Below are 14,598 nucleotides of genomic sequence, written 5' to 3'. Positions count from 1 at the left end.
AGTGGGGAAGGGTAGTGGGTGAGAGCGGGAGTTAGTGAAACTGAGGTTAAGGGAGAGTTGTCAATGTTGGTGTTGCAAGAGGGAGAGGAATTAAGGACAAATTTAGGGGGAGAGGTGTGTGGAACTCGGCAGTTGGGTAGAATGAGAGGGGAGGCCTGTGTGGCGTCATGAGAATGTAGGAGGTTTGGGAGGAAAAGAGGTGAGGTGGTTGTGGAGGACCTGTCAGCTAGGAGAGGTGGCTGCGAGGGAACGGGCATCAGGAAAGGTGAGGGGTGTTGGGAGAAAGGGGAGTTGAAGAGAGGAAGTGGTTCTGCTGGGCCCGAGGGAGGGAAGTGGAGGGGGTTACCGGGCGGGGAAGGGGAGTAGTGCAACATACCTGGCGGAGTAGGGGGGAGGAGAGAGATGCGGTGGGATTGAGGAGAGGACGGGGTGAATAACGAGGGGAGGAGGGGGTAAGGGGGAGGGATGGAAGGGGTGAGGGGAGCATAAGGAAAGTACACTTGGGGAGGGGGACGGAGGAGAGGTGGGCTAAAAAGGGGGGTAATGGGAAGGAAGATGGGGGAGGAGAAGAGATTGGAGAAACGGGATGGTGCAGATGGGACGAGGAGCGTATTGGCTTGTGGTAAGGTTGAAATGATGTGTGAAGGGATATACTGTGAGGGGGGAGGAATAGGAGGGGAGGTCACAAGGGGGGGGGAGGGAAGGGGGCCGACCTGTGCTCCTCGAGGGAGCCGCCAATTGGAGTGAGGTGGGGTCTGCGGAGGAGAAAGGGAGTAATGGGTGGAGCTGGAAGGAGAGTGATGGCGGAATCCGGTTGCAGAGGAGGGGAGTAAGGAGGGGAAGAGGCAGTCAAAGAGCGAGAGGCAGTTGTCTGTGCCTTGGATCAGGACAGTACCATTGTTGTAGAGTGAGATAGTGAGGTTACCTTTGAAGCAAGCAGAGGGGGAAATTTTTAGTTTTTTCCCATGGGGGATAGAGGAGGAGGAGGTGACGTTGAGGGAATAGTAAAAACTGTTGGACCAGGAGGGGATATCATGAGTGAAGAAAATGAAATCATTTTTTAGCCTCCCAAAACGACTATTGTAAAATTGATCCACAAAAAGGGAATCTGGGAAACGTTCAATAGTGTTATGTTTCCATCGTTTAGTTGCGGCTTTAGACAGGCTAGGAGGATAAATGATTTTGTAGCAATTAGTTCCAGCCTTAACTCGGGGGGTGGCCATGATGGTGAAAAGTGGCGAAGGAGTGTGGGGGGGATAAGAGGAAGGTGTTACTGGGAAAGCGGTGGAGAAGGGAAATAGAAGGGCATAAAGGGGGCACATAGTCCGGACGTTAAGGTGAGGATATCAGAGCTAATGTGCCGTTTGGGACTAGCAAAACCTAGGTGTGCAAGCCAGCCTCAACATCTTAAGAGTATCAGTAGAGGTGCTCAGGGCAGGGTGCGGAGAATATACTATATGCATAGCGATTTCCAACACCAACAAATATCTATTGGCCTGGCGCCCTACAAGTCTTGCAGACTCCTAGTCCAGCTGGCCATTTCGGATGGGGACTCACATGCCCTAAAACCATAGTGTCAATAGGTGCAAGTGCACTTGATACACGATAGTAGCATATGGTATATACGGTGAATTACAAAGTGCAAGGTGTAGGTGTATATGAGGTAGCACACGATACAGTTAACACAATGTACAAAAATCTACGTAAATATATGAGGTATCAATCGGTGCATTCCGGGAAAAAAGTGAGAAATTCCAGGATAAAGGTGAGATAGGTGCAGCTTACAAAAATGTACAATAGACAACTACTCGTACTTGTTATTCAAGTGGGTACTTTGAAAACAGTTTTTTAGTTGACTTTTTCTTCAGTTTGTAATGTTAAACTTCCACTCGTTTACGCGTTGTCTTTGATCAAAATGCATGGTGTAATTTAACCAACCTTAATTCCTTTGCAGGTGAACCAGTCACTGTCTACCGCTTGGAAGAGAGCTCCCCGGGTATATTGAACAACAGCATGTCTTCATGGTCACAGCGAGGACTCTGTGCCAAGATAGAATTTTTGAGTAAGGAAGAGATGGGAGGTGGTTTGCGGCGAGCTGTGAAAGTTGCGTGCACATGGTCAGAATATGACATTCTCAGATCAGGACAGCTGTACATCATCAAATCGTTTCTTCCTGAGGTTGTGGATACTTGGTCAAGCATCTATAACGAGGATACAGTGTTACATCTCTGTCTTAGAGTAAGTTGTGAAATGTATCTAAAACACTTGTTTATATCAGCGTTTATATGTGTGTGCGAAATATATATGCACTCGTCCCTGAACAGTAACAATTGGCTAAACCAGAATACTACCATTAGACAGTACATTATGACAGGGATATTTTCCTTGATTAATCAAGGCCTGTCTAATGTAACACTATATGCGCATTTATGCGCCATATATAAGTAGTGTATACATTAGCGATTCAGTACAACATTGCCCTGCACCACACGGGGGCGTCTGCACTAAAAATAACACATTTAAGTGTTTGATTATCGAGGTTTTTGTTTTGAAATACACTGCTAAAATACAACTCTCAGTATGACTTACTTTGCACTATAAAGCCGATAACGTACTTTGCCATGGGAAATGTTATTATTTGTTAGTTATTTGGTTAGCTATACAGTGTGCAATTTAACATGAATAGCGTTACAACATTCTATTGTTAACATATGAATTCAATATGTTTTTAACCCCTCCCCTGCTGATGACGGAACCGCTCCGTCATCAGCTACGGTTGGGCTGTGCTGATGACGGAGCGGTTTCGTCATGGCCCGGCTGCCGCGCCTGCGCGGCGCTGATTTCGCGCCTGCGTGGCAGTTTTAATGAGCAAGGCGGGGCATGACGGAACCGCTCCGTCACCAGCGCAGCTCAACCGCGGCTGGTGACGAAGCGGTTCTGTCACCAGCATGCGGCCGCCCCGCCCACTTAAATCGTTATAGGACAAACTCTCAGAGCTGTCATGAAACAATATATGTAACGATGCATAACTCTTCCATGTTTATATGGTTGAATGTTGCCATGGCAACTCACTCTCTCACCACGTAACCAATCACTTTTTGTGTATATATATCCCCGTCACTGTGTTTGTATTGTTGTGAGCAAGGCGGTTTTGCCGCCGAAACGCGTCAAACCATCCTGAAGGAATAAAACAATCTTTTCCTTGAACTACGACATTTGCTCGCTATTGGAATTACTGTGGGGTCACAGATTAAGTGGTGTCCAGCAGGGTAAAATATTGATTAGAACACTATTTGAATCAAAGTCATGCTCCACAAACACTGTTTCACATTCAAACCTTTTGTGTGTGAAATGATTTATTCTAAATCTGTTAGGTTTCCTTCATGGGTTCTTGCATCTTCTTGGTGTGATGGTTTATGAGTGAATGGTCATTAGTGCTATAAAGCAAGCATATAAGTGAAGCAGTGAAAAATACTAATGTGAGAGACTGAAATGGGAGCCAATACAAAAGCAAACCATTGAAATCTCAAAGCTTCGGGAGCTTACAGTAAATCACTTCTCTGCTATGGGTAAGACATAAAGTAACTGCGCAAACACAATAAAGAATTGAAGTATGTGACATCAACTTTATAGAACATAGTCTAGGCCTGATAGTCACCACTTTTATAGGGAAACAAAAGTTACTGTAACCTAGCATACCTTGACAACATTCAACTGTATGCAAAAGGTGACAAACTCCACTTCCTTACTCATCTGTCTAATCATTGATATGAATTTTAGTGTGACAGAAGTGGTTTGATTGGGGAAAGAGGAGAACCTGAGGTGCGGGATGGCCTTCACTCCCCATCCGACCATGGCTACTTTAGAGTCTACTGCTTCCACCTTAGGATGGGGAGTCCACCTGGGCAGTCTAAACATCAGAGGCCTTTGTTCTCCTGAAGAACAGGTTCTTCACATTAACCTGTTGGAACAGCTGGCAATTTGGTTGGCACTCAGGGACTTACTCTCACCCATCTACGGGCTGTCTGTCCTGATCTTGAAGGATAATGCATCATTATTGGTGTGGTACATCAACAAGCAAGGGGGGCGTAGCGTTTTACCTCTTTTGCCTGGAAGTATTAAGACTAAGGTCATAGGTACTCTGCCAGGGGTTCTGGCTCACCCCAATCAGCTAGCAGAGTCTCTGAATGTCAGCAGTGAGAGCCCGAGCTGATGTTATCTCGCCAATCACAAGTGGTGTCTTCTGCCCGAGGTAGCTCAGGACATCTTCACTCAGTGGGGCACTGCTGGGGAAATTTTACTTGCCTCCTCGAAAAATGCTTGATGCCAACATTCTGCAGCCTCCAGTATCTAATGAGTGGAGCCTTGGGGTAAGCATTTCAGTTAAGGTGAAAGTTTCAGCTGCACTATGTGTTTCCTCTCATAGCCTTGATTCCGTTGGTTCTAAAGGAAGGTCTGCCAAGACTGGCCTCAAGTCATTCTCATCACCCTGCTTTCACTGAGGAGGGTGTGATATGCCGACCTGGTTCTTGACCACATGCTTTCTGCTGAGACTTCCATTCAGGCCCAATCTTTATTCACAGTAGAGTGAGGGAATAGTTCTCCACTGTAATCTCCGATGCCTCCACCTACATGCTGAGATTGAACAGGAACATCTGAGTTCCTTTCAACTGCCACTGGAGGTGGTGCACGTCATCTTGTCTGTGCTTCACCCCTCCATCAAATCTGTTTACTCTGGCAGATGGAGCAACTTTTTTGCATGGTGTTTGTAAAGGCATGGATCCATTACAAGCCAAAATGTCTCAGATTGTGCCGTATGCACTTTCCCTTGCCCAGAAGGGTTGAGAGTTAGGCATTGTTGAGGGGTATTTGGCCGCATTGCCAGCAGTACTCTGCCTGCCAGATCAGCCATTCCCTTTTAACCCCTTCCATGCCTCTGACGTCACAGTGGGTGTGTGCGTCGGACGGCTGGGGGCTGTCCGATTTCCGCGCGCATAAAATCCACCCGCACATTCTGAAGAGATTGACTAATATGTATCCTGTAATCCCATCACTGGCTTTCAGAAAGCTTCTTAAGACCTGTCTTTTTAACCTGTAATCCTTTTTTTGCACAGCATGCTTCTGTTTCTACTCCTGCTACTAGCTCCAAGACACCCTTAGTGTACGTAGCGCTTTACAAATTTATTTAACATAACATAACATTTGTTGTGCCCCAGTAGGACTTTAATTTGTTTTTGACTTTTCTTATGGGGACTCACTTTAACACTCTCCATAGTTGTACCTTAAAGTTGTTGACTCTCAAAACTGTATCTTTGGGTTACTATCACGTCATCTAGGCCCAGTGAGTGAGTTACAAATGCTTAATTCCTTTTCCCTCTTTTTACCCTGACAAATTGGTGTTGCGAACCAGGGCTGCCTATCTGCCAAAAGTGGTGACCCCTTTCTACCTGGGTACATCCATCATGCTGCTAACATTTTAACCCCTTGCCCCATCTTCTAAGGAGGAGAAGTTGTTGCATTTGTTGGATCCTAGTTAGGTGGTCCACTACTACCTGACTACACCAAGGATGTATGGCTGGATAACCAGCTCTTTGTAGGGAACTGAGGTGCCAAAAAAGGTAAAGCTGTGCAGAAAAATCATTTAGAGATGAATCATTCTCTTCATCAAGACCTGCTACACTTTGGCCTATAAGGAACCTCCGGAAGGGATCAGGGCCCATTCTACCATGTCCAAATCCACCACTTCTGCCCTTGGCAAAGGCGCTCCTATTGCAAAGAACTACATGATGGCAACATGGACATCCCTACGCAACTTCGCCAAGCAATACTACCTGGATTCTGAGGTGTGTATGGATCTTTTATACAGAATTTTCTTGTTGAACTATCCATCAACCCTTCTCCACTGGGAGGGTATTGCACTAGAATCTGCAGTTAAAAGTATCCATCAGAAGAAAAGGTTACGTACATGTGGTAACAATCTGTTCGAGGCATGTGAGCTGTAGATCACATGCTATGCATACCCTGCCATCTAATGTTGGGTCTGGATGTTTGCACTTTGTTTTTGTTCGAAGAAGTTGTTGTAATCTATTTCCCATGTTCCCCCATGGTACCTTCCTCCCACCCCTCCCCTGTTAGTATGCCCTAGAGTTCATGTTAGAATGCTGGCCACACTATGATTCTGAGAGCGGATGACTAACACTAAACAGCTCTTAACTTTCACTCCAGTCTTCCAGTGATTATTTCTTTGGAGTTACTACACTGGCGACGATTCTGGCAGGGGGCAACGTGGTTATCTCCCCTTTCTATACTCTCTCAGAGAAGGATTGGTCTTGTGCTTCGAACTTCCAATTTCGTTACTCCTGGGCCCAGCTTTCAGAGTAACCTTCTGAATCTTCTATGGTTCTGCGTCAGCCTTGAACTTCTTCATCCTGTTTACTGCCATTCCGTAGGAGCACAGCATTATTGACTATTAAAACACAGACCTGCTTTCACTCTTCTGGTCCCCTGTTCATGAGGAATCCTCCTCAGATGGTGCCGGAGCCAGCGAGTTGCAGAATTGTTCATTGTTCTGCTGGATTTTACCCTTACGACCGCATCCTCACTCTGGCTGGACTGTCCTGTCACCAGCTGCCATCAGCTGCATTCTGGCCGTACTAGTGAACGGCCCATAGGTGAAGCCTTTGGAGCTTGTCCCGCTCCAGTGCTGTGGATACTGGATTGCCCTGCTGCCTCCCACTGGCGCTTAATACTCCTGAAGTGCTGAGAGGATATCCTGAGGTGGGAGCCCCCTTTCCGCTGTTCTCTCTTCGGCGGCCGGCAGCCTCCGCCTAAACTCCTGCCTCAGCTCCGACTGGCTCCTCCGCGTTGGTGCCATTTATTGTCAGAATATTCTTACGCTTCCCTTGAGCAACGCTGCTACCTGGGCGCCAAGTTTTTTAGGTATTTCCTCGCATCAGCAAATCCTGAGGTGGGACCTACTCCCCCCTTCGCGCTGTTCTCTTTGGCGCCCGGCAGACTCTGCATCTAATCCTGCCAGTCCTACCCAGCTTCAGCAGACTATTTCCGGCGCTCCAGCCTGCCTTCCTGACGTGCATCCTGGGCGGCCCTCCACGCCCCCTGCCGGAACCTCCCCTCAGAGGGATTCAGATCCTGTCAAGGAATGCTGTTTTTTTAATTCAGATCGCTGTGAGACGCACAGCGCTCACTGCTACTCTCCTTCTTCACGCCATTTTCTGTGTGAAACTGCAACATGCTCCTCTTCAATCTACGGTGAGGTGCTTAGAAGTGCGTTGTTCTTCACTGCAGGCGACCTCGACCCTGCTCCAGTTTGTAGATGCCGACTATTTACTTTTTCCTCATTGTTAACATTCCATAGTGCCTCAGCTCCCTTATTTCTACTGTTGCAGCCTATTTACCATTCCCCTGCGACATTTTATATCTGGCTCCATAGACCTTGCAGACTGGGCCTTACTTACATTATATCATCGTTCATTTATTCTGGAGTCTGCTGCCCCTGCATTACATTGTTCAGACCTCCTGGCCCCCCATGGTCGTGTGGTAGCTTTACGTTCACCTTAGTTATTGGTGAAGGATCTTTGCATCTGTCTGGAGACCACCTCGTTCACCTCCCTCCTTTTTTTTTTTTTTTTTTTTGGTTCGGTGCTCCTCTCCTAAAGGAAAATATATAAAGTGGGAGGGGGTTGAGTAATAAAAAGGGCCTAGTGTCTACCCTTCCAAACTCTCAAGCCTAGCAGGCTAGTTACCTTTACTCCTCCTGGGTCATTTCTGTTTGTATTACACTTTCCACCTTTAGTGAGTATTTTAATTGCTAATTAATTAGGGGTCCTCTGGGTCTCTTATCCTTTGTTGCCTAGGTCCAACCATGGGTACACTAGGGATATATCAACCTTCTTCATTTTAAAACGAATGTGGGGAACCTGATATCCACTGGAAAGAACTGACCAAACTATTTGAATCTTATTTAATTGCCATGGGGAGAGAAAGGTTCTCAGCAGTGTGCAAACAGCACATTCTCTTACTTAATTTGGGGGTGTATGGTCGTAAAGTGTCTGAGAATCGTCCAGAACAGGAGTTTGAAGAGGATGAAGAACTAGACACATATGAAATTACTCTTGTAAAGTTAGGTAACCATTTCGGCAACAAAATAAATGTGGTCCTTGAGCGTCACAAATCTTTCAACCGTGCTCAAGGCAAGAATGAGTCTGTAAAAAGTTATAAAGTGGTGTTAAGAGGTCTCACGCAAAGGTGTGATTTTGGAGAACTAAATGACTCTCTAATTTCGTGATCAGTTGGTCAGATGTCCAAGCAATAGTAGATACAAGAAAAGTTATTGGCCAAAAATCCTACATTGGAAGAAGCTATCTCCATTGCCCAGTCGATCTAAAACACTATCAAATGCATGAAAGAGATCAAAATCACGGAGGAGTTGGTGGCCTCTGTACAGATTGAAGAGCCCAGCAAAAAATGTGTTGAAAGTCAAAAATAAAGGGGAACCACCCAATAAACCTACAAAGGAACACCCCAACATCAAATGCTACAGATACAGGACCAATAACCATTTAGCCAACAGTCCATTCTGCACCGCACGTAATGCTCTTTGCAAAAGTGTAATAGAAGAGGACACCTATCAAGGGTTTGTAGGGACAGAGACAGCTGTCTAGTCAAAGCAGTTACGGTCGAGAGTGATGATCAATTGAAATTCATTTTCTAAGTGAAAAGTACATGTGATGCTTCGGTTCCTGATTACCCTAAATGTAAAATACTACTCAATGACATATTCATAGAAATGTTTGCAGAGTCTTGTTCCCCTATCACCCTACTAAACGTGGAGGACTTCAGGGAAAACTGGGGGGAGTGGAGCATAGCAATAAATAAACTTAACATCTCACCTCAAGAGTACACAAAAGATCCAATTCCCCTGGTGGGTATGTTTGAAGCACAAATAAACTTTAAAGGACGGTCTACAGTAGGTAAAGTGAACCTGGTGAGCGCAGAATCCAACCTTTTGGAGTGGAAACAACAAAAGGAGCTTGTCCTCATACTCAACCCCAATAATAAGGAACAAGTCACCCTAGTGGAAGAACCTGACTTCGCGAAGACGCTCTGCGATGAATTCCCATGACTTTTTTCGGATGATTTGGGCCTTCTGAGGAATTATCAACATAAAATAAAGGTGAGACAGAGTGCTAATCCCATAGTCCATATGACCTGCCAAGTCCCTCCTCTTTTATGAGAACCTCTGAAAACTGAACTTGATAAACTGTGCCAATTAGGAGTCATACAACCCATCGATTCCTCTGAGTGGCTAGCACCCATTGTTATCGCGTCAAAAGCTAATGGGGAAGGCATTCGCCTTTGCATTGACTTATGCAGCCTCAACGAAAACATTTGGGTTGAGAGATTTCTCCTTCCCAATATTAATGAAATGCTAAGCACAATGGGAAAAGCCAAATTCTTCTCTGTAATGGATCTTTCCATGGCATACTACCAGGTAGAACTCCAACCGGAATCCAGACCTTTGACTGCATTCTCATCTCCATTCGGCACATACATGTTCAGGAGGATGCCTTTCGGCCTTGCCTCGGCTGCTGCGGTTTTCCAAACAATGATGCAGCAAGTACTAGAGGGCATCCCAAACAGCATGTGTTTTCAAGACGATGTTCTAGTCTACGGAGCCACCTGGGAAGAGCATGACACGGTGTTCAGGAAAGTATGTACCAGGCTATCCAAGGCAGGGTTGAAAGTCAAGTGGGATAAGTGCAAGGTAAAAGTAACAGGTTGATTACCTAGGTCACGAAATCTCACAGGAAGGGATCAGGCCTAAACTCGGCTTAATCCAAGCAGTGCAAGACTCGCCACTACCCACAAGTAAAGAAGAACTCAAGTAATTTTTAAGCCTAACTGAGTATATGGCTAAGTTCATTCCATCATTTTCAGAGAAATGTGAAAGTTTACGCGAACTCTTGAAGACCAGACAAGAGTTTAAGTGGGAGGAAAAACACAGTGAGACAGTAAACAGATTGAAACAAGAAATCATCGCTTCACCTGCCCTTGGCTCATTTGACTGCAAAAAGAAAACTATTTTAAGTACTGATGCATCGAACAAAGGGTTGGGAGCAACCTTATCACAAAGAGGGGATGATGGAGAAAATATCATAGCATTTGCTTCCCGCACCCTCAGCCAATCTGAACGGAATTATTCCATAATCGAGACAGAAGCCCTAGCTTGCTACTGGGTCATCAATCATTTAAAAAAAATTCTTTGGGGGACCAAAAGGGTTGTGGTCTGAAGGGACCACAAACCCTTATCGTACATTTTCTCTGCCAAACAATCTCATTGTGAGTCTCCCAGAATAGCTAAATGGGTTGTGGGTTTAGAGCATTTTTGTTTTAAGATAGAGTACCTGCTGGGACAAGAAAATGTGGTGGCAGATTACTTATCCAGATCACCTCTCAGGAACGACCACCAAGAGGATCCGTTGGATACTCCTATCCTAACTATTCAACTCCCTGCCATCAAAAAGAGGAATGGGATGAAGGTATGAAGAAAGATCCCAAAATGAATTCCCTAAAAAACATAATTATCAACGGTTGGCCAGAGAAATGCAGCGAGATGCCAGATGACATGAAGGAATTTTGGGAGGTGAGGCATGAACTTGCCATCATTGATGACAAAATCTTCCGCAATCAGAAAGCAGTCCCACCTACCGCCATCAGAGAAAAAAAATTGACCTGGCCCCTGAGGGCCACTTAGGTAGAAGCATTACAAAAACTAAAGTCAAGAATAGTTTTTGGTTCCCTAAACTCGACTCGATGGTGGAAGCGAAAGTCAAGGAATGTATCAGTTGCGCTTGAAGTGACAAATCTAAAATCTTGCGCAAAGTTCTCTTCTCTCCAATAGAAGTTCCGGAAGTGCCATGGACGAAACTCGCTATGGACATAATCGGCCCTATGGAGGCATTAGGGCTCCAGAAAAGATTTGTTTGTCCTAGTAGATTACACCTCACACTGGGTAAATGTAAGATTCATATCTTCCACTACTACTAGCAACCTTATTATGTTCCTAAAATCAGTTTTCTCTTTTGAAGGGAAACCTGCGGTACTAGTAACCGACAATGGGGTGCAGTTTGTCTCCGAAGAAAAGAAGACATTTCTCAAAGACTTAAACATCAAGCATGAAAAAACTGCAATCTACTGCCCCAAAGTGAATGGCTTTGTGGAAAGGACAAACCGCATAATCAAAGAGCATATCCAACTGGTGTTCACCAATGGCTTTAACATAGATGATTCCCTTAGAGATTGCTTATGGTCCTCCCATACAACACCTAATCTTGTCAGCGATGTCTCCCCTTTTGTGGCCCTAAGAGGAAGAGAGCCTGGCGCCAAGTTGAATCCCCTCTGGCTAGATGGGGGAAAAGCTGTGGAGATCAACAGAAAAAAGTCATCAAAGTTCAGAGGCATCAAGCCAATTACAAAAAATGGTACAATCGGAAACACGGGGTGAAAGACCTTAACCTCAACGACTCCGCCGCAGTAAAGAAACCCGCCCAGATACAGGTTGGGCAGAGCAAATTTTTCCCTCCTCAGAATGTAAGGAGCACGAGGAAAAATGTGGTGCAGCTAGAGAATGGACAAACTTGGAGTGGGGATAGACTTGCTGCAACTAACTAATTGTGTTGTACCTTTCATTATATTGTACTAGTACTTTGTTTATTCTGTTTTGAGCTACCCCTTCTGCGGTAAGGAGATGTGTTGTAATCTATTTCCCATGTTTACCCATGGTACCGTCCTCCCACCCCTCACCTGTTCATTTGCCCTAGAGTTCATGTTAAAATGTTGGTCACACTATGATTCTGAGAGCGGATCATTATCAATAAACAGCTCTTACCTTTCACTCCAGTCTACCAGTGATTATTTCTTTGGAGTTACTACAGAAGTCATTACCACTCACGAGGTAGGTGACTCCTCCTTTCGGTAATAGTGCGCATTGGCATCAACTCCATTATTAGATTGTCTTTTTCTGCCATCGGGTACGGATGTGACTTGCTGCGCTCCCGTTCGGCACCGTTTCTCGGATTCCCTTTGACGTGCAATCCTCAACCATCGACGGTATTGTTTCTCGATCGTGTTTCCCATTTTCGCTGTATTGTTTCATACCAAGATTCTTCGATCGGAAAACTCTTAAAAGGCCGTTCAACCAATACAGACCAAAATCCAGACAGTTCTGAATTGGGAAACTCCAACCAGTCAAACTCAGATCAGGGTTCGCTAGCAGTCAATGGAACCGACTCCATTCAAGCTCTGTCCCGGGTATCGCTCTAAGTTTCCACGCACCGACCTGCACGAAGTTCTCAATCTCAGTTTGTCCCCAGAACACAACGAGAAAGACAGCGACGCGTGCCGATCATAACAATCGAAGAAGACGCACCGTGACAGTCTGGCTCTACGTCACGAGATGCAAAAGCAAGGCAGCTCCGTTCCGGATATCTTCGGAGAAGATTCTGACCAAGAACACGCTCAAGGCACAGAGGAAGAACAACAAATCGCCGTGCCCGAAGCCGACTCTGACATGGAAGAAGAGGAGAAAGCTACACCGGTTCAACGTACCGCAAGTACAGATAACCTCTTGCGCCGACAACCAAAACCTAAAAAGGCTCCTGTCCTTCCTCTGCCTGCGGGCCTAGGTCGGCACTGAGAAAAGGTTTTGAGCACCCTGCCCCCGGGCCCGGCACCAAAACGCAAAGACAAGCGTTCTGGCTTTGGATATCGTCAGCCCCCAAGCAGCACCGTACCGAAATCCTCTGCCCAGAAAAACAAGCAGGTCCATCCTCCATCTTCATCCAAGCCCACAGCTTTGGTACCGAAGACTTCGGAGCCGAAACCTTTGTCGTCAAAAACTACAACTAAAGAGAAAAAGACTTCAACAAAAGAGTTTTAGTCGATGTTCAACCTCTGGATCCGAAACAAAAAGAACTGGTTATGAATCCAGATACTGGAAACATTCATGGCAAATTACCTGAAAAAAGGAAATTGGCACATCAGGATGAGCAAATTATACCTCTAAAGAAAAGGAATATGGGTACAAACCCATCACCACCTTATATTTCACCTACTAATCCTTACTTAGTCATTACCCCCACTAATTCACCACTATCACCTGACCCACAGAATGAGGGGGATTGGGATTGGGATAACAGATGTTGACCCATGGGAGCATTATAACACTGGTCCACATACAGACACTGACCCTGATTTGTATCCATCTAGCGCATCACATTCTGATGACAATAAAGGTTATATTGGGCTTCTTAATAGGGCTGCTCACTATCATGGGGTGGAATTACATAAAGATACTTTAGAGGATGACTTCTTATTCGAGACTTTAAGCTCCACTCAAAACATAACACACACTTTACCAGTGCTTAAGGGAATGCTTAAGCATGCAGATGAGGTTTTCAAAGACCCTTTCAGGGCATAAAGGCCAGCTGCCCTTAGACTCTTTGGTGGTTTCTAATGCTCGTAATAGAGAAAATTCACAAACAGGTGATGCCACTCCTCCTGATAAAGAGTCCAAGTTAATTGATGCCTCTGGTAAAAGGGTAGCTTTTAGGCAGCTAATCACTGGCGCATTGCCAATGCCCAGGCTTTGCTAGCCAGATATGATGGAGCTCATTATGATGAGTTGGAAAAGCATATCCAATATCTGCCTGATGAGCATAAATGTAAGGGAAATTATCTCATACAAGAAGGAAAACTCTTTACCAATACCTCCATCAAATGTGCATTAGATGCAGCAGACACAGCAGCACGCATGGTTAAGAATATCATGTTTCAAACCTGAGGCACAGGCCTCCATTCTTAATCAACCTTTTGACAAGGAACACCTATACTCCCTATACTTCTTAATTCCCAAGAAGGATGGATCTCTCATGCCTATACTGGACCTCGGAGATCTAAATCCATACATTCAATCAGACCACTTTCACATGGTCACTCTACAACAAGTACTTTCGCTCTTTCAACAAGGCCACTTCCTGTCCACTCTGGACTTAAAGGACACCTATTTCCATATCCCAATACATTCTGCTCATCACAAATACCTAAGGTTCGTAGTGGGAGGACAACATTATCAGTTCAAGGTGCTCCCATTCGGAGTAACTACTGCACCCAGTGTTTTCACCAAGTGTTTAGCAGTAGTCGCAGCTCATCTTCGATGACAATATATTCACAACTTCCCATACCTGGACGATTGCCTCATGAAAGCCAACTTGCAAAAAAGCTGTCTCCATCACACTCTTAAAACAGTGCAGTTGCTCCACGAACTTGGGTTCACAGTGAATCTGTCCAAATACCATCAACAGCCATCTTAACACACAGGCGTATCTGGAAGCCACAATAGACACACGAAAGGCTTTGGCCTATCCCAATCCGTCCAGAATCCGCAACATGCAGACTCTAGTCTATCAGTTCCAATATCAACACTCATTGCTAGCTCGAGTGTTCATGCAGTTACTGGGGATGATGGCGCCTGGCATACTAATAGTCCCTTACGCAAGACTTCACATGTGTCCCCTTCAA

At 45.3% G+C, this 14,598-nt stretch overlaps 1 protein-coding gene across 1 annotated transcript in view; it reads left to right on the top strand.

Moving 5' to 3' along the window:
- LOC147733678 (transient receptor potential cation channel subfamily M member 7-like) overlaps window positions 1–14,598 on the top strand; it is a 1,990,815-nt gene that overhangs the window by 1,744,500 nt on the left and 231,717 nt on the right. Inside the window, exon 34 of the mRNA XM_086958252.1 lies at window positions 1,955–2,238. Within this exon, the coding sequence (XP_086814378.1) occupies window positions 1,955–2,238 (284 nt within the window). The remainder of the gene's footprint in view (window positions 1–1,954; window positions 2,239–14,598) is intronic.

The sequence above is a fragment of the Lissotriton vulgaris genome, chromosome 2_1 (assembly GCF_964263255.1).
Source record: "Lissotriton vulgaris chromosome 2_1, aLisVul1.2, whole genome shotgun sequence".
In the NCBI taxonomy this organism is placed as follows: Eukaryota; Metazoa; Chordata; class Amphibia; order Caudata; family Salamandridae; genus Lissotriton; species Lissotriton vulgaris.
The sequence above is the reverse complement of the archived record's forward strand: the minus strand, read 5'-3'. Positions and strand labels throughout refer to the sequence as shown.